General features: G+C 36.4%; 1 protein-coding gene across 4 annotated transcripts in view; it reads right to left on the bottom strand.

Moving 5' to 3' along the window:
- The window catches only part of LOC106073017 (uncharacterized), a 61,399-nt gene that overhangs the window by 27,558 nt on the left and 15,317 nt on the right, over positions 1-18,524 (bottom strand). For 3 of the 4 annotated variants that reach the window (XM_056013394.1, XM_056013391.1, XM_056013393.1), the window contains exons 2-9: positions 15,173-15,803; positions 13,561-13,725; positions 9,876-9,951; positions 7,600-7,692; positions 6,207-6,325; positions 4,802-4,931; positions 2,830-2,995; positions 797-887 (exon numbers count right to left, since the gene is read on the bottom strand). In XM_056013394.1, the coding sequence (XP_055869369.1) occupies positions 797-887; positions 2,830-2,995; positions 4,802-4,931; positions 6,207-6,325; positions 7,600-7,692; positions 9,876-9,951; positions 13,561-13,725; positions 15,173-15,257 (925 nt within the window). In that variant the 5' untranslated portion in view covers positions 15,258-15,803. Of the gene's footprint in view, positions 1-796; positions 888-2,829; positions 2,996-4,801; positions 4,932-6,206; positions 6,326-7,599; positions 7,693-9,875; positions 9,952-13,560; positions 13,726-15,172; positions 15,804-17,275; positions 17,426-18,524 lie in introns of those variants that run through there. The other variant, XM_056013392.1, reaches the window with a different exon arrangement.

Below are 18,524 nucleotides of genomic sequence, written 5' to 3' on the forward strand. Positions count from 1 at the left end.
TCAGTTTGTTCTGTTAATGTGTATATGACAATATATTAAATCAAATTAACATCGTGAGGACATTGTTACAGGAGCCTAAATCATTTTTTTTTATCATCAATGTAAAAAAAAAACTGAAAATTATTCTATTGGCCTGAGATCTGATACAAATTGTGATAATATTATCTTTGGGGCTAGAGAAATGGTTTGTTGATACAGAGTCTACACTAGTGGAAATATCTAGAATAAAACAATGAAAACGTATTATATTTCTAGCATTATGATGAGAGAAAATCATGTCCGAATTAGGACATGTAGCTCCTAACAGCTAGTAAAACTGAACCAATATAGGTGTATTAACTGCTAGTAAAACTGAACCAATATAGGTGTATTAACAGCTAGTAAAACTGAACCAATATAGGTGTATTAAAAGCTAGTAAAACTGAACCAATATAGGTGTATAATACTTTTCAATAAATATTTACAATATTCACAGAATTAACTTGAAATAAGATATAAATCTAATAGTAATGAAATAAACTGATATTAAAAAAAAATCAAACTAAAAAAAACAAAACAAGTCTTCACCATTTCATGTTTCTAGATCGTCTGCTGTTCTTATTAAACATTAAGACAGAGCAGCTCATATTTCATCATTCTACATTGCACAGCCACGAACCAATCAATGGCTTAACCACATAGTACAGTCACCTAGGAGACACATACACACTCCATAACAGTATTGTTGCCATTTGTAGCCAAGTAATTAACTTTTATCACGCACCATAACACACACGAACAGACTTGTTGAACTTACCACTGTAAACTTTGTCCACTTCACAGAGAACAAGCTGAGAATTATTGCAAGGCCACGTAAACACTTGGACCCCTTGAACTTGCCATGTTATCTGCGTAGAAAGAAAAAATACGTATTCATTTATACAACATGTAAATATATGATTTTTTTTATCCCAAGCGGATAACTATAAATACTAAATTAAGCTTTTAGTGTATTAGGTGTAGAGACTAAATCAAGTGTTGATCATTTATTGGGGATTTTCACAATGAACTAGACAAGGTCAAGGACGCTCAATAGAACGTCAATGCAGCTAACTACATCATCATCATCATCATCAAACTCCATTAGAGTGAGGGCTTGAGAGGCTCAAATCCTCTCTTGCAAAAGCCCTGGACAGAAACCCTGCTGTCTTGCGTAGTGTATAAATGTCGCCATACAGGTCGAGAATTTTGAGTTTCCCAGACCTGTCGAGACGGAGATCAGCAAGTCTGGGGCAGTCAAACAGAATATGAGGCACGGTTTCCTCTTCTTCCCCGCAGCGGGGGCACCGTGAATCAAAATTTGGCCATAGCCGCGAGAAATATGAGCCAACAGGACAGTGGCCTGTCCTGCACTGTGCTATAATAGCTTGCTCAGGCCTGGACAGCCTCCACCACGGGGAAGTGCGGTCAGGGCGCCTCATGCGTTCCCAGACTCCACGGGCTTTTTGGGACTTGTCCCAGCACTCAAACCACTTTTCCATTTCTGTTTTTTGTATTATAGCCAGGGCTTGATGAAAGCTTACAGCCTGATCAGTGGGTGGAATTTGCCCTCCCTGGTGGGCCAAAGAGTCTGCGATTGTGTTGCCAGTCACACCTATGTGACTCGGTACCCACTGCATTATTACAGGGGTGCCATAGCATTTTTTGATGTTATGTGAAGCCATGATGATATTGTTGATATTGGGGGGGGGCATGGTCCGGGGTACAGATTTTGAGTCAGTGACCACTACAATCTGTGTTGCCCTCAAATGTCCCTCGCCGAGTTGAGAGTCAATGACTTTTAAGGCTTCACAGACTGACATGGTCTCCGCATCAAAACTGCAAACACTACCACACGGTCCAAAGATTTTGGCTGTGTAAGAGCCAAGAAAGTCGATGTAGGCTCCATAGCCTGCTCTTCCAGAATCTATTGATGCCGACCCATCAGTGTATGCAAAAATAGCACTGGGCTTGAAGGTATTAATGGTCTCCAGAGCTAGGATTTGAAGGTCGTTAGATGAACGGCTTTGCTTAGTGGCATTAGGGTCTACTAATTTCAAGCGTATGTCTGGGGTTGTTGAGCGACACCAAGGGGGAAGGGGATGAAAGCGTTGAAAGTTTTGTCCGTAGAACAAATTGAACTTCAGACCAAAGAGCTATGAACATTGGATTCTTCAGTGATAAAAAGTGCTCACCTATTATCCTATAACTTTAAAAAAAAACATAGCTCATCAGCACTTGTCCAGCTAAATTCTGGTACCCAACTTATGTCAGGTACCCAACTAATGTAAGAAGCCGGCGATCCTTTGGCAGTTTAAAGCACCCACTGCTACACGCTGGCAGAGCATGTGACGCCGCTGATCCCAATGTTTATCTGCACGTTGCTATCCTTCGGATACATAAGACGAGTAGAGAGAGGGGGGGTGAAGAACTGCTTTTGGGCCACGTCGTCTCGAATATAGTTAATGCCCATGAATTTCTAAGAGATGACCCATAGGTGCTTTGCGACTGAAGGAGGCCATATAGTATAGTCAGGTACCCATTTGAGTTGAGTGGACTCAAAGGTGCCTTGAAAATCCCAAAATTCAAATTCTAAGTCTTCATCAAGAACCAGAGATCCCTCAGTTCGGAAGCCAAGCGCTTTACCACTCAGCCACCAATGAGTTAATTATTTTTTTTGAAAATCTCCAATGTATCTTCAGTTGAAGCGAAAATGTATGTTCATTCAATTTGTATGACTTAACGTCTAATTGACTGATGATCTGCCATTGATAAGGTTAACCTAGGATGTAAGAACGTTTAGCGACTAACCCCTTGAATGTTAGGAGGAGGTGCTTCTGGCCAGACAATAGATGTGCACCGGGCATCTTCAGAGTTCACCCAAAGCGTTTTGGAGGCAATCTGGTCATTGAAGTAGTACATGAAGTCAATATTAGCATTGGAGAAGAACATGGTTAGAGTCTGTTTGTCTTTAAACCTGTTAAGAAATCAGACAATATATAGGAAAGTATAGTAATAAATATAAAAATTTTTCTTTTCAAATCAATTTCTACTATATGAAACTGGTGGTGCTCTTTGATGTCCCATTCTATTTATTTCTTGCACTCATCGTGATTGCAAGGGAGCTTTCCAAGTTCTCCAAATAATAAACTAAACCATGTCAAGGACTCTGAAGACGAAGTTCAATGTTGCCAACTAAAACAAAACTACACTCACGAAATAGCTTAGAAAATGTGATGCTGCAGTGCTAAAAAGTGCACAGAAATAATCCCTGACTTACATATATTATATATGGGTCTGTGATTAAACCATTGAACACAATAGTTATTGTATTTTTTTTTTAAATTCCTCCTTTATGACGCTTACAACTTTCTGTAAGAACGATAACTTCGATCGTAATAACTCACGAATGATAAATAAATAAAAAAAAAGGAAATATTTTCCCTGCCCCAAACCCCTCTCCCCTCCCCCCCAAAAATTGGGGTTACGCCCATGTATAAAGCTACTTCTAGTTTTTCATATTTATTGGTTGTAATAAATACTCTGACGGCCAATAGTTTATTTAGTTCTGTACTGTAAACATGGGCTAGTTTCCACTAACGCGTATTTAAAATAGAACAAGGATGATAATATTATGGAGATGATATATGGGCATAACACCAATTTTTCATATGTGACCAATTAGGTAGTTGTTTTTTTTTTCAAAAGTACATAAACTGTCAAACGTCTAGAAAAATCGTAAGAGGCGTTTTTGAAATCTGTGCTTTCCAACCTGACCCCCCCCCTTCCCACATGAGTTTACAAGTTAATGAGCTCATCAACACAGTATATGGATTTGCCCCCCCCCCCAACCGAACAAAATCTGAAATATATTTCTAACAAACAATATATATATATATTAATATTCGCTGTGTTGTACACTCTGTGGGAAAAAAAACAACAAAGACAAAAGGACATCGATAAATCAAACCATCTGTAACTTAAGTGTTCCTTCTTTTGCGTTCCATTTATCAAGTTGAAGGGCTCAGATAAGCTAAAAGTATGGCTTTCTGTAATTGTATATGTGAATAATTGTTTGAAGTTTCAACTTGAGAAATAACGTGTTCAATTATCTAAAGGGACAAAATCCTATATATTCAGTATCTGTGAATGCTGAAGGATAAGTTTCCCTTATTGGTATCAAACAAAGTAATTAATTACCAGCAAGTAATTGACTAATTGGTTATTATTTTTTTTATTTATTCAGATTTGTCTATAAAATAACATGCATACATAAATAACGGTGTGCAAACTTTTTACCAGACAAGACAGACATAGAGTCAGTTGATATAAGCTTTGTAAAAATGATCCTAATAGCCACCTTCTATAATAGTAACAATTAGAGCTATCAATGGATAGATGGTAGAAAGTCAAGATTGGGTGAATATACAGAGAATGATGGGTTAATAATGTTTCATAGAGCAAGACTGATATAGGCTACACACATATTCCTCATCTTATCTTATATAATACAGACGTTAATTAAAAAAAAAAGATGATTACGTCCTACGCGTCATGCATCTAGTCATGCATGTTAACCAATGACTTAAATTCTGCCAAGTCATTCGTTTTCCTGGCTGGCTCAGGCAACCCATTCCATACTCCAATACCACTAAAGAAAAAGGAATATTTGCACTAATTTGTCCTAGCATATGAAACGAGGAATGTGCCTTTATCTTTGTGTCTTTCTGAGTATTTTATTAGGTTATGTTTTTGTTTTTAAAGATTATGGTTCAGATTTTACCTGTACGCTCTACCATTCTGCAATGTATCCTCACAAACTTGATCAGCTCCAGCAGAGTTTGAAGTCCCATTAGCGATGTACAGATCTACTGGAAATATGTCCTGTCGCATTAATTGAACGCCTCCACCGTCTGTGTAGAATAAAACATACAAGAAAAACATTACAAATAATTTTTTTTATGCAACTTGAATTGTTTTTCCCTTAAACATTCATGAATGTTTAGATTAAAAAAACAATGGAACATTCATGAATGTTTAGATTAAAAAAACAATGGAACATTCATGAATGTTTAGATTAAAAAAACAATGGAACATTCATGAATGTTTAGATTAAAAAAACAATGGAACATTCATGAATGTTTAGATTAAAAAAACAATGGAACATTCATGAATGTTTAGATTAAAAAAACAATGAAACATTTCTTTACCCCCCCCCCCCCATTCTTCCAAGAAAGTTATAGTAAACTATCCAGCAATCCATTTCAAATAATCTGATTCAGTCACACATTCACTCATAAATGATGCACTGTCATGCATTTGTTTGACCACTATTGCTACTGAAGTCCTTGGAGGGGCAGAAAGATGATACAATTTCAATGAATGAACAGTGGTGTTCATATTTCAGTAGGCTACTTTTAAAAACAAATTCGCTTTGTCTTGTATTTTACCATAGACATAAATAAATATAGACTGGAAAAAGGAAGTAACTTCATGTAACTTGAAAACATGTATATCTATTGTATTCGGATTTCCGAATTCTAAGAAGTTGCTTGATCTTTATTCTTAGAGATTAAACAAAACTATTGTAATACTTATATAGGTTATGGCTGAAATAGATGAGATGAATACTTAACTTTTATACTGCTCATAAATGCTGTATAATAAAGTACACAAAATTGCAAGTCACAAATTTTCGTTTCATAAAACTCTTTAATCGGCCAGTCTATATTTATTTATGTCTATGTATTTTACCAATTCCTACTTTTAACTCACACTTTTTTTTATAGTAAAAACACAATTGAATGATCTATTTTTTGTACATAAACTGTGTAACAAAACATTTATTAAAATTTCAGAAAGATCACTTCATTAATTATTGAATTAATTTGAAAACAAAAAATTAACAGTCAAAGCCTAATAACTCCCATCTACGGATCTCTTGGGAACTAAAAATTATTTTGTATTTTTTCTTACTGTCATCACATGGTCGCGGAATTGTTACAAAATAATGAAAAAAAAAAGTTTATTTTACTACACTTTTCAACATATAAATTAGAAATTGATTAAAAGAAACATTTTATTATTTTTTTAAAATAGTTTTTATAATTTTCCCCTCCATTTAATGACTTTCTTTAGGTGTCTAGTAAGCCTAAGTCTCTCAAACTCTTTAGGTAATTGTTACTTACTGAGGATATTTATACTGAGGGCGGACTGAGCTTCGAATCTGCATAAAAAGGTGTGCCTCTCGTCACAAGATACAAAGTCCTCAACAAATGTGGGAGAGCACAAAAGCGAAGCATTTGCTCTGAAAGAATCAGATAACAACAAGATAAAGCAAGCATTTAAAAATTGCATTGCCAAGAGAGGAATGATATCTAATATATAAAGTAGACTGTAAGGACTATGTATGTATGCATGTATGTATGTATGTACGTATGCATATATGCATGGATGTCCCACATAGAAATCCAAACCGTTTGACCAATTCTTGATGAAACTAGCACAAATATTTCTTCGATCATGGCGGGGACCGTAGTGTATGCTTGATGTTCCACTCACAACCGGAGGTGTCAGGAAATTAAACAATAATAGCTTATTAAAGAACAAAGCTTTTAAACAAATCAGGTAAACCCGTTTTCACACTATTTTACATAAGATAATGTATGTAAGTCAAATATTTTATGTAGAACTTGTCTAACCTAAAAAAAAATGTGGATTTAACTAAAGCATAAAGAATTTTTAAACTTAGGTCCAAGAGATACAATAAAAAGTGTAAAGACTAATGACCTAAAACAATAAAATAATTACTAATACAAAAACACAATCTAATAAACAAGGCATAACATACTACATTTCTTATTCCATATTACAGGGAAAACTCGTATAAAAGGGCCGTTCATGTGATTAATTTACCGATTGCTCCAAATCGGGTCCCATGTCTGACAGGGGCCCGCAATTTACATTTACCAAATCACTATCATTCATGGCACTTGTCACAGGCTTTTAAAGATGTAGTACTTGAAGACTTAACATATTTAAAGTATCACATAATTGACGTTATTAATTAACCCACTGGCGCCTATTTTATTTGAGTTGCTTCTTATGCCTGTTGTATAATAAATGTTGATACGTGAGCTACAAAAATTATGAAGAGCGGCCTCGCAAGCATCTATTTATTTGGGCCCCGCACTTTCTAAGGCCGGCCGCGCTCATATAAGTAACCTTTTTTATTTGTTCTAATTGCCATGAGACTTAAAACACTGAACGAATTGTTTGAACCAGCCAGAAAAACTAATGCCTTATTAGAGCCTCTGATTAATATAGACATCTGACCTGGTCTTAACAAACTTAAATATTATGAATGTCAATTGAAAGGAGCGTGGTTGGTGTGTCTTTGGAAGTTATAAAACATATAGTACACACACAAACATAAATCTATACTTATAAATCAAGATAAAGTATGCACTTAAAAAATGCATTGCCAAGAGAGGAATGATATCTAATATATAAAGTAGACTGTAAGGACTATGCATGTATGTATGCATGTATATGTGTATGTCCCATGCTGTAAAAACTCACGTGGTAACACACTGCTCCCTATAAACTAGCACCAAACAGTTTGATCCAGCTACAGTAGAAGAGTTGAAATTAATATTCGCTGTGCTGTACACTCTGTGGACAAAACAAAGACAAAAGGACATCGATAAATCAAACCATCTGTAACTTAGGCGTTCCTTCTTTTGCGTTCCATTTATCAAGTTTATTCTGCTCAGATAAGCTTAAAGTATGGCTTTCTGTACTTTTAAATGTTCACCCGCTCTATACACAGCAACTAAACGAAGAAACTTATTGTTAAGTAACTAACAACTAATTGTATTAATTAATAAACTATAAGCGTATATATATACATATATATCGTGTTACATGTTCCTAACACATTACTTATTTAAATATAAACACTCATTAAAGCAACTCCAACAACTATATTGTAAACAACTCTCTTAGTCCAACAAGTCAGTCAGTCATGAAAGGTTATTAAGGTCAGACAGTATACACACACCTGTACGTCTGTCGTTTTCACTGTTGCTACAACCAGTCCTATATCTGGGTTTAACTGCGCAGAGGTTTCTAAATCAGGCATTCTCCATTAAGTTTGTCCTCTAATGGGGCCAGTATTTTGTTCGGGGCTCTTGACAAAGTATGCAGCTTTGAAGGACGTGGTCAGCATTTTTCATTAGTTAATTACAATGCTTCATTTTTAATTATTAGATCGAAAAAAATAAAAACAGTAATAGTAATAAGTAAGTGAAGTCATTATAGCTGTCACACTGAGGGGGGCTAAACGGAATCCATGCCATCACACTACACAGGCTTTCACCGCAGCGTCATAAGATGTATGAACTATAGCATGGCCAAATTTCTATGATCATTTGAATTGCTTTTTGTATAGCGCAATTTTCATGCTTATAGCATGCTCAGAGCGATTTGGTCCAATTTTTTAGTAGACCATTGTGGAGAGGGTGTATCTGTGAGGTTTTCGTATTCCCGGGTACGCTTTTTTTCTTCCTCAACAGGGCACTCGAGTGGAAACGATCACTAGAGGAAGTGATTAGGCTAAATGAATAGCAAAACAAAACTCGTGTGGGAGTGTCTAAGGGAATGCGAGAGTTTTCCCATTGCAGAGTGCGGAGTTGAAAGAGATTCCACGGAATTGAAAGAGATTCCACGTCCCTGTCGATAACCGATGCGCCGTTCCTCAAAGGACCATTACATTAATGGCAAGTCCTGCACGGTTAGCTTGGTAAAACATAGAAAAATGGCGGGGGTTCTCGGTGTGCTCGGTCTTCGGCCATGCATTCTAGTCCATGCGCCCGGAGTGCCAGATACATCGGAAACAGCAATGTTTTTGATAGACATTAACTTGGATCTCTTCCAGACAGAACGGTTTGTTCAAGCAAGCTTACACGCCTAGAGTTCGAAGAGACTTCGGCTCAACTCTTTTGACAATCACACGGTTTTCGTATTGCAATTTAGGAGTTCAACAAACACAATTCAGCTCAACGTGGGATTTAACTTCGAGCCTTCTTGATAGGTAGCCAAGAGGTTTTTGCCACTCAGCCATACATCCCATATTGTCCAAGTTCTGCTTCCCCTTCTTCTCCCAGTGCCATGAACGCAGAACGATCAGAATGTTAATTTACTAGAAAGTGGAGTATGTCCCACATCTCAGCCCCATCTCAGCCTGTGGCCCCGTTTGGTGCATGGGCCACCAATCAGCTTCCTTAAGGCGTCTCAATTTTGAGCGAGTCTCTCCAAATGTCCTTGCGTCTTGCCTATATATGTTTGGCAAGTGCCTCCACATATCTTCTTTCTTTGGGTGCTCCAGGTGTCAGCCTGTCTTACAACGAAGGGTGTGGCCTAGCCATCTTCAACGTCTCTAAAAGATATCTACTTCAATGGGCTGCTGCGTTCTTCTTTGTCACATTTCTTCATTTCAGATCTTTTCTTTCCAGCGGATCATAAGAATCTTCCTGAGGTAGATATTGATGAAAAAAAACAAGGATTTTTATTTTTAAAGTGAGCGCGGCGGTTCTCCAAATCTCTGCTCTGTAAAGTAATGGTGTTGAAGAGCCTAATGTTGGACGTAGTGCTTTTGCCCCTGAAATATACTATTGACATATTTCAAATTTTTCGAATGTCCTTAAGTCCAAAGATCAAAGGAAGAGTGCAGTATTTTAAGTAACTAAACAGACCGTTCTGTGACCTTTATATTTTGTCATTAGTAATGCAGACAAAAATTGGGGTAGTTTCAGTCGAATACAGTCTATTACGAGTGTAACAATTGTATAGCATACGGCTCCACAGTAGGTAAATGGTCTTCCAGTAGTCTGTTGTCCTTGATGTGGTGACCTGACCAAATCTGGAGGATACCTGCAACGAAGAGGAAAGAACAAAAATTGCTAAAATATTCAGTCTTGTGAATTTCAGTTTAATAGTTATTCCTTCCTGCCATATCTTAGTCTGCAAGAGTGGAAACATGTCGCATACCCTTATTTTAATTACACGTTTTTGAAAACTGCTAATGACAAAAAGAGATGTCAGTTGAAAATAGTGAGTGGGTCGGAGTGGGAGATCTTTCCCAGGGTATTATAAAAATTACATTTTAAAAAGGCTGAGCTCGTTAACTAAGTGTGAAACAATTAATTGTATAGAATTACGTCAAGATCTCATTGTGTAATGTTAGGTATACAAAAAAAAGAAGTACAGAGAAAGCGTAACTCTACTGAGGCTCTCAGAACACTGAAAGAAAAATGCAGCGATCTAAGATCCATTTGCCTATCTGATTATCTTCTGCTTTCCAGTGCTATAACCAAGTCTTCTCATCAAGGCTTCCTAACCATCCTGATTTACATATATATATTTATATATAATCTCTATAAAATAAAAACTTCACATTAATAATGTAGGGGAGAGTCTCTTAAAAAAAAAAGACCCAATATTGTTAAATAATAAAGTAGTTGTTTTAAATTTAGTTTTATGTAATGCAGTAAACATTTTTCCCCTAGAAAGAAGTTCATCTTATGGAACATAAGAGGAGGTCCGACTTCTTTCAGTTTTAAATCCTTTTTATTTCGTTTTAGGTTAGTTATAAGGACGCGGTCGAGCGTTGCGCAGGGAAAGTCACGTTTGACACGGTTCGATGAACGCTGGTTATTGTCAATTATTAGGTCAACGATATTTACAGACGACTTGAGCAGTAGGATCATGCAATGCTGAGAATGTGTTAAGTGTGCAGGTGAAATCTGACCATCTGCAGTGTCACCAGAGAATGGTGACCATGTCTTTCAAAACTGCAATCTTTACCAGAGGTCCGAACAAAACACTGGCCCTAAAACACCCCTTTAGAAAGAAAACTATACTAAGAGTTCCCTGATTTGGAAACCACAGCAGAGTTAATATATATTGGTCTAGTCATCTGAAGGCTCCAATATAATTATGGAAATGAGTAAAAAGTGTGCAGGCAGGTAGGTTTTAATCATTCTGTGTTATGTGTGTTGTATGTGCCCCATTTAGCTAGATTATTCTGAGCAATAAAAAGACAAACCTTTAATTATATAAAAATTGATCCCAAAGAAAATAACAAGAAATAGGAAGTAACAAAGAAAGTAGCTCAAATTGGGTTCCCATAAAGATTTTTTAAATTGAAACTAGCCTAAGTTCCCTGCAATGCACCTGTGTAGATCTTGATTTAATTAGCATCCCTCTATAACAGCGATTCTCATCCTTTAGAACTCGGCTACCCATTTTAAAATTTTCCCCTCCTTTTCGGGAGTTCTAACAAATCGTGGTGTTCTACGTGAATGTTTAAAACAGTAAAAATAACCAGTTCAATATTTGCATTATTTGAAGGACTGAAACTTATAACTAATAAGCTCATTAACTCGGGTTCCGTTAGGTTGTTATGAACATAATGATAACAGTCGAAAACCATGTCCGCTTAGCATGGCTTTAATAGACGGAATGACTACACAACACAAATTTCGTGAACACCATTCTTACGGACGATACAGCATATAATTTTCATAACAGTTGTCATTCCTGGAACGAGATCTAACTCGGGACGGACGGACGGACGGAAGAACAAACGGACAGACGGACGGACAGACATTCCACACAAAACTAATAGCAGCTATTCCCCTTTAGGGAGCCGCTAAAATTGTTTTATGAAAAACCAAACAATGGTTGGCTGCCTGGTCGTGCGGTTTGTGCGCTGGACTGTCGTTTAGATTTATCGATGGTCCCGGGTTCAAACCCTACCCGCTCCCATCCCCCCGTCGTCCTGCGGGAGGTTTGGACAAGGAAGTAAACTATCTTCAACTCTGAAGGAACATCCGATACATGTAAAACAAAACAAACAGAGAAAAAAAAAACATTTACAACTATAGTCACTATATTTCCATAATGTGGAATTCATTTCCACTTTTCGATACGAAACAAAATAATTAAGTATCAATAATTAATTGACGAATTGGTTAAATTTAATTGATTTATGTTTTGTTAGGTACAAGAAATAATTGTGCAAAATTTCTGCTTGATCCGAGATAGTGTGTGGGAGAAATAACGTGTACAAGCTTTTTTGGCAAACAGAGTTGATGTAAGCTTTGTAAAAAAAATTTGCTTAAATTTAAATCCTTCTTTATAATTAAATATAGTAAACTAATCATATTATTTTATTTGTCACTGAAAAAAAAAAGAAAAAGGCTAGTAAGGGGACAGAACCCAAGACATTTGCGTTATTAGCAAGAAGCTACAACAACTTAGCTAACTAATCATAGTTTTTTTGTGTGGAATTTCAGCTTAAAAAAACTGCATTTTTTTCACTTGCGTTTCTGTATTGTAACAGATACTCTCGGCCTGTCGTTAAAATTTGAAGTAATGAACTCTTTATTCTAAGAGTTAGTGTGAGTTTTCAAGTCGATGAGTTTATGAATATGGATGTTGTGAGTTTTTGAGTTTTAACTAAAATGAAAGTATGGGCTGATATTAAGAATTTATAAACGCAAGAGCAGCATTTTTTTTTTCTGTGTATTTAATTAACTCACCAATCACCAGATTTAATAAAAAGTAAAGTTTCCATTTCAGACCTTGCGATCTGTAGGTCAGATGATGTAAAGGTTATCTGTTTCTGTGGCCCACGGTTAACGAGTGTGCCATGTGACCAGCACAACGACCAACCGCCAGGTACCCATTAGAGATAGGTGGACTGAGAGACGCCCTAAATATCCCTAAATTAAAAATCCCAGTCATCACCAGGATTCGAACCAGGGACCCCCGGTTCAGAAGCCTTACCATTCAGCCACCCCGCCTACAATCACCAGATGATGTTAAGAAACAAGAGCTCCCTTTCACCGGCCTGAAAGAGAACAGTGTACACTGTTCTGTCTGGAGTGGTGTCAGACTCGCGGCCAGAGACCGCGTGCACAGGGACCCCTGCCATTTTCCTTTTTCTATACCAGTCTAACAGTGCAGGACACGTCATTTATGTAACGGCCCCTGGATTGTGACAAGGTTGTGGGAGCTTTTTTACAACTCCGCACAGTGCAATGAGAATGCTCTCGCACCCTCTTAGGCACCCCCACGGGAGTCTTGTTTTGCTACCCTTTAGCCTAATCGTTTCCTCCTACGATCGTTTCCACCTGGGCGCCACTATGAGGCAGGGTAGCATGACCGAGGTCTTAGACATACAAATACATGGCCTTAAATGTATGGCTGTATAGATCGCATATAAATAAGCTCCACCATGGATTAATGCCCTTAGTCAAACAAATGCATGACCTTTATCTTTTTTTTACCTTTACCTATCCCCTAGTCTGTTGGACCGTTGGGGCACCAGGCAAGATTTGTCGACCGTCTTTCTCCATTCCTCCCTTTTTTTTGCCTTGTTCAGAACCTCTCTCAATGGCAGGCCTGTCCATTCTTTAATGACCGTTACAATACCTGCCAAATCGCAAAAACTAAAAGTGGCACTAACACACTCACCATTGCCAAAGAAGACCTTTGGAGGCAGGGGTGTAAGATCGTCCACTCTGTTGGCGAGCCAGCCTCTTCGCTGGTGACAAAAGTCGTAGGCTTCTTTCCAAGTGACTTCATCCTGACCAACGTGAAAGCAGGTGGTTCCGTAGACTTGGGCACGATCATAGCATACTGTTAACCAAGTAAAATAAATTTAAAAAAATACTTTCAAAAGAAATCAAACATTGAAGGAACAGCGTTGATTTTTATTAACTTTTAAAAGATCAAAAGTTAAGTATTTATTCTGTGTTTTAAAGATTTAGCGGCATAGTAATTTAAAATTTATAATTCCCCAACACAAATATTAATATTGTGTTAAAATATTTTTGATATACCGATAATATAAAAAAAACAACTTATTTTTTAAATAATTAGAAAAAAATTAAAACAAAAAAAAATTCTCTGGAATGATTTTTTTTCAAAAATATTACAAAAGTTTCATTGCTTTGCTGTGCTTTGGAGGGCTGAAGACCCGAGTTCATTTCCCGATGACACCAAAACATTTTTTAATCTGAATTAACTTGAGATGAGTTGTACTTGATGAGCTCCTTAAGGCAGCACGAGAACCTTTTCCCATATACAGTCCATTCCTCTTGAAAAGTCAACAAAAGAGAGCCGGAGTACTGTAATTACGTATGTTTTTTTTGACATGAATACAATATATAAAAATTATAACAATAAAATATTGAAAAAGAATTTCTCTCTTTCACCCTTTCTTATCTATTCCTTCATTTCCATAGAGTAGAATGGTGTCCTGGAAGATACCTTACTGCCCCCGCTTCACGGGATTGTTTTCAAAACGAAAATATGTCAGATAGTTAAAAACAAGAAAAATGAAAGAAAAAAAAGTCTAATTCTATCAATTAGTTTAGATCAGTCATTTAATTAGCTTTGTAATAAATATAGACTAACAATAATAAATATATGCGATTAGAAATATTTTTACTAATTATTTTTGTTTAACGCGATTTCATGCTTTTAGCTTTCTCAATGCAAATGGTCCTATCACTTGTCTGGAACAGTTGGGGGAGGAGAAAGAACGGGTATCTGGTTTAAGGTGATCGTGATCGCTTTTTGACTGCATTTTATAAAGTAAAATGTACGACTTGAATTCGAACTGGAGAGCACAAGCCTCCTCAAAGCAATACACTAACCACTGTGCCAGTGAAGTGCTTAAGAAAATATAAGGTTTCGTAGGTATTTATTGTTAGTTTCAAACTTTTAAAAGACGAACTTATTCTGTACACCAAGTATGAAAGGGGACTAATGCAACGTGTACCGCCACATCTCTCAAGTGCAACTTAATTTCTCCTGTTTGATACCAAACAAACAAATTAATACCAATAATTTATTAACTAATAGGTTAATTGTTTTCATTGATTCTTGTTCTGTCTGGTACAAGAAATAATTGTGGGAAATTATCCCGGAAATTTCAACTTGATCCGAGATTGGGTGTGGGAGAAATAGGGTGGACAAAAATGTACCAGACAGACAGACAGAGTTCATATAAGCTTTATAAAAAAAAAAAGATGAGACCTGACGTGGCCTTCATCACGTTGCAAAAGTTAAGTGTACTTACAAATATTTTGAGTCGTAATTTGAGCCCGGGTCAAAGTTATCGCCACCATTTCAGCAATTAGTATTCTAATGAAGGGGAATTCCATTCTTGACCTGGAGTCTCAATCAAACGATTCTCATGCTTTTGACATTGACAAAGAAATATCTGACCAGCTCTATTTCTAGATATATTCTATGTGTTCATTGATGTTTTAGAAGCTGTCTAATCTACACCTAGAAAACGAAAGCTACTCTTCGTATGTGTTCATGGTTTACGTATGTTCTACATTAATGTAGTGTTTTTTTTATTTTCAAGATGTCTGTTACTATTTCTGTTAATATTGCCGTTTTATGTTATATTGCTGTTTCTTGAAGTTTACTTTAGCTGTTTCTTGAAGTTTACTTTAGCTGTTTCTTGAAGTTTACTTTAGCTGTTTCTTGAAGTTTACTTTAGCTGTTTCTTGAAGTTTACTTCAGCTGTTTCTTGAAGTTTACTTTAGCTGTTCCTTGAAGTTTACTTTAGCTGTTCCTTGAAGTTTACTTTAGCTGTTTCTTGAAGTTTACTTTAGCTGTTCCTTGAAGTTTACTTGAGCTGTTTCTTGAGGTTTACTTTTGCGTTTTCATGGAGATCACTTTTGCTGTTTCTTAAAACACTGAAACATAATGATAGTTATTTTAATATAATTGAAACAGATCACTACATTGTGAAAGACTAAATGTTGCAGAAAAAAATAATTCAATCATTCTATACAATGTTCTTATATGCCAGTCGTCTTTGCAATTAAAGTTAGGCAACAACAATGATAGTTTGTAGACTTACTTCTTTTATTCTCTAGTTTTGAGATGTAAATATGACAGACAGACGGACAGAAAGACCACACAAAACTAATAACGGCTTTTTTTTTTCTTTCAGTGTTGTTTTTTTTTATCTAATGGTTTAAAGTTGAGGGGAGTGTAGTGGAAAGCTATTGATAGGCTCTAAAACTATCTAGTGGAAAGGAATTTTCTTTTCTAAAGACGAGGAATTTCTTCAGCAGTCAAAGATTTTTGTATTTTTTATTTTGACTGTGTTCTTATTGTCGTACTGTGTTTTAATTTATGAATTGTTTTATTTTGTTCGATTATGTTTTTTTTTTAAGTTTTGAAAGTTCCTTCAGTCAGAGTATTTTAAAATTAATCCAGACCTTAGGCTGGACAGCAGGGGAAGGTAGCGGGCTAGGATCGAACCTGGGACCATTGTTACCACAGTCAGAAGAGCACACTACTCGACCAGGTAACAATTATAATTACTTAACATTTTCTGGCTTCGAGTGTTTGTTTGATTTCACTAGTAGTCTCACTATTTTTTTTAACTTTGAATATTCACTAGTGATATCTGTATTCATTTATTGAATGTTTGCTTATTTCTTCTGCTCACTGAATGTTTCTTAGAGTCAAGGTAAAGGTATTATAACGGTTGAGATGCAGCTTTAGAAGGTCTAGAATCTCTGTTAGGATTCGGGTTTAACTCTTTCTCTCCGTAATTATTTACCACATTCTATGGAATCAATGCTGGTATCGTCAGTTAGGAGAGAAAGAGTTAAGCTTGACTCGTTTATAAACGAAGGCAGAGACAATAAGTGACCCCTTAAACCTTGACCTTTCTTACCCCACATCTTCTGACCCAATTTCTGTGAACAGGACTATTACTTATGACTGTGTCAGCTTATATAGTAGTGTCTTTTCATATTTGTGACTAAACCGCACTGTCACTCTGTTACCCTAACATATAACAATACATTTTATATCATTGTTGTTAGAAATAAGAGTAATTTTTGTCAGAGCATGGAACAACAGAGATGGAAATTAAATAGAATAAAGGATAGATAGATAGATAGATAGATAGATAGATAGATAGATAGATAGATAGATAGATAGATAGATAGATAGATAGATAGATAGATAGATAAATTAGATAGATTAGATAGATAGATTCTGATAGATACTTTTTCCTAAAATAAACTATTACACATTTTGCTTCCAACATAATTCGTAAATAATAATTTGTTTAAAGTACGAAACCAGGATTACACGTTGTAATTCAAATTGTGACATATTCATGAAGACAACACTACAACAAGCTCACCTGCCTTCAGTTGTGAACTAATACTATCCTAGACCTAGGGCTAGGCCATACTATCCATTATAGTCCCATACCAAACCTAATTGCATGAGAAATCTAATATGTGGTATCTACACACACACACACCTTCGAAGTCTTGCGGTGACACATTTGTTTGTATACATTTTTCTAAAATCCGGCTGTAAACTTTTTTTTATTACACTATAGAGAAGGGGTTCTCAACATGTGGACCGCGACCCCATTTGGGTCCGAAAGACCATCGAAATTTTTGTTTTCTCTATTTTAACTTGTATTACTTGACCATGTACAGTGTTTTGCCAGTGAAAGTTTTTTTTTTCCTATTATCGTTTGAGGATAAATATTATTGTAGCTTTTATTATAGCTTCTATATAGCGCTACTTTCATGCTTATAGCATGCTTAGAGCGCTTTGGTCCAATCTCATTTGTGGACTAGTGTATCTAGTTGGTTTTCCGTGCTGCCTTTAGGCAACTCTGCCTGAGTCGGGTATCGAACCTCGAGCCCCCTTCTAGGTAGCCAAGACAAGCCAAGTTAAAGCGCACTTAGCCTCTCGACCACGCTACCCATTGCAAAACAAATGAATCAGAATGATTGCAAACATTTTAATTGTCCTAAGATAACTATTTTTTAAACGGTTTAAATTAAAGTAAATTAATAGATAACAACGTTTCTCCACTGTGGAATCACAGATATTATCTCTACAGTAACGTCGTGACGAAAGAGCCAATTTCTTTTATTGTTAAAAATACACCACCGTTTAATATTCCATGTAGTCAATGTTATTGAAAGTAATAGTTTCGTTATGGAAATGGATCTCGCACAATAGAAAGTTTAGAAAAGAAAATGTCTATTTATTTACGTAATCGTCTTACTTCAGTAGATAAAGCAGGAACTGAAAAACCCAAGTACGTTTATTTGTAACGAATTTCTCTGGGCTGAATCTATGTAAAGTAAAGTAAAGTTCCCCTTTCAGACCTTGTGGTCTATAGAGCAGAAGTTGTAAACGTCATCTGTTTCTGTGGCCTACGGTCAACGAGGGTGTTATGTGACCAGCACAACGACCAACCGCCTTTACTTTTCCCAACTAATGTCAGAGCTAGGTGGGCACAGAGGCGCCCAAAGATCCCGAAATAAAAAAAAAATCTAAGTTTTCACCAGGATTTGAACCCGGGAACCCCGGTTCGGAAGTCAAAGCGCTTTACCGCTCAGCCACCGCGCCTCCCTCAATTTATG

The sequence above is a fragment of the Biomphalaria glabrata genome, chromosome 16 (genome assembly GCF_947242115.1).
Source record: "Biomphalaria glabrata chromosome 16, xgBioGlab47.1, whole genome shotgun sequence".
Classification (NCBI taxonomy): domain Eukaryota; kingdom Metazoa; phylum Mollusca; class Gastropoda; family Planorbidae; genus Biomphalaria; species Biomphalaria glabrata.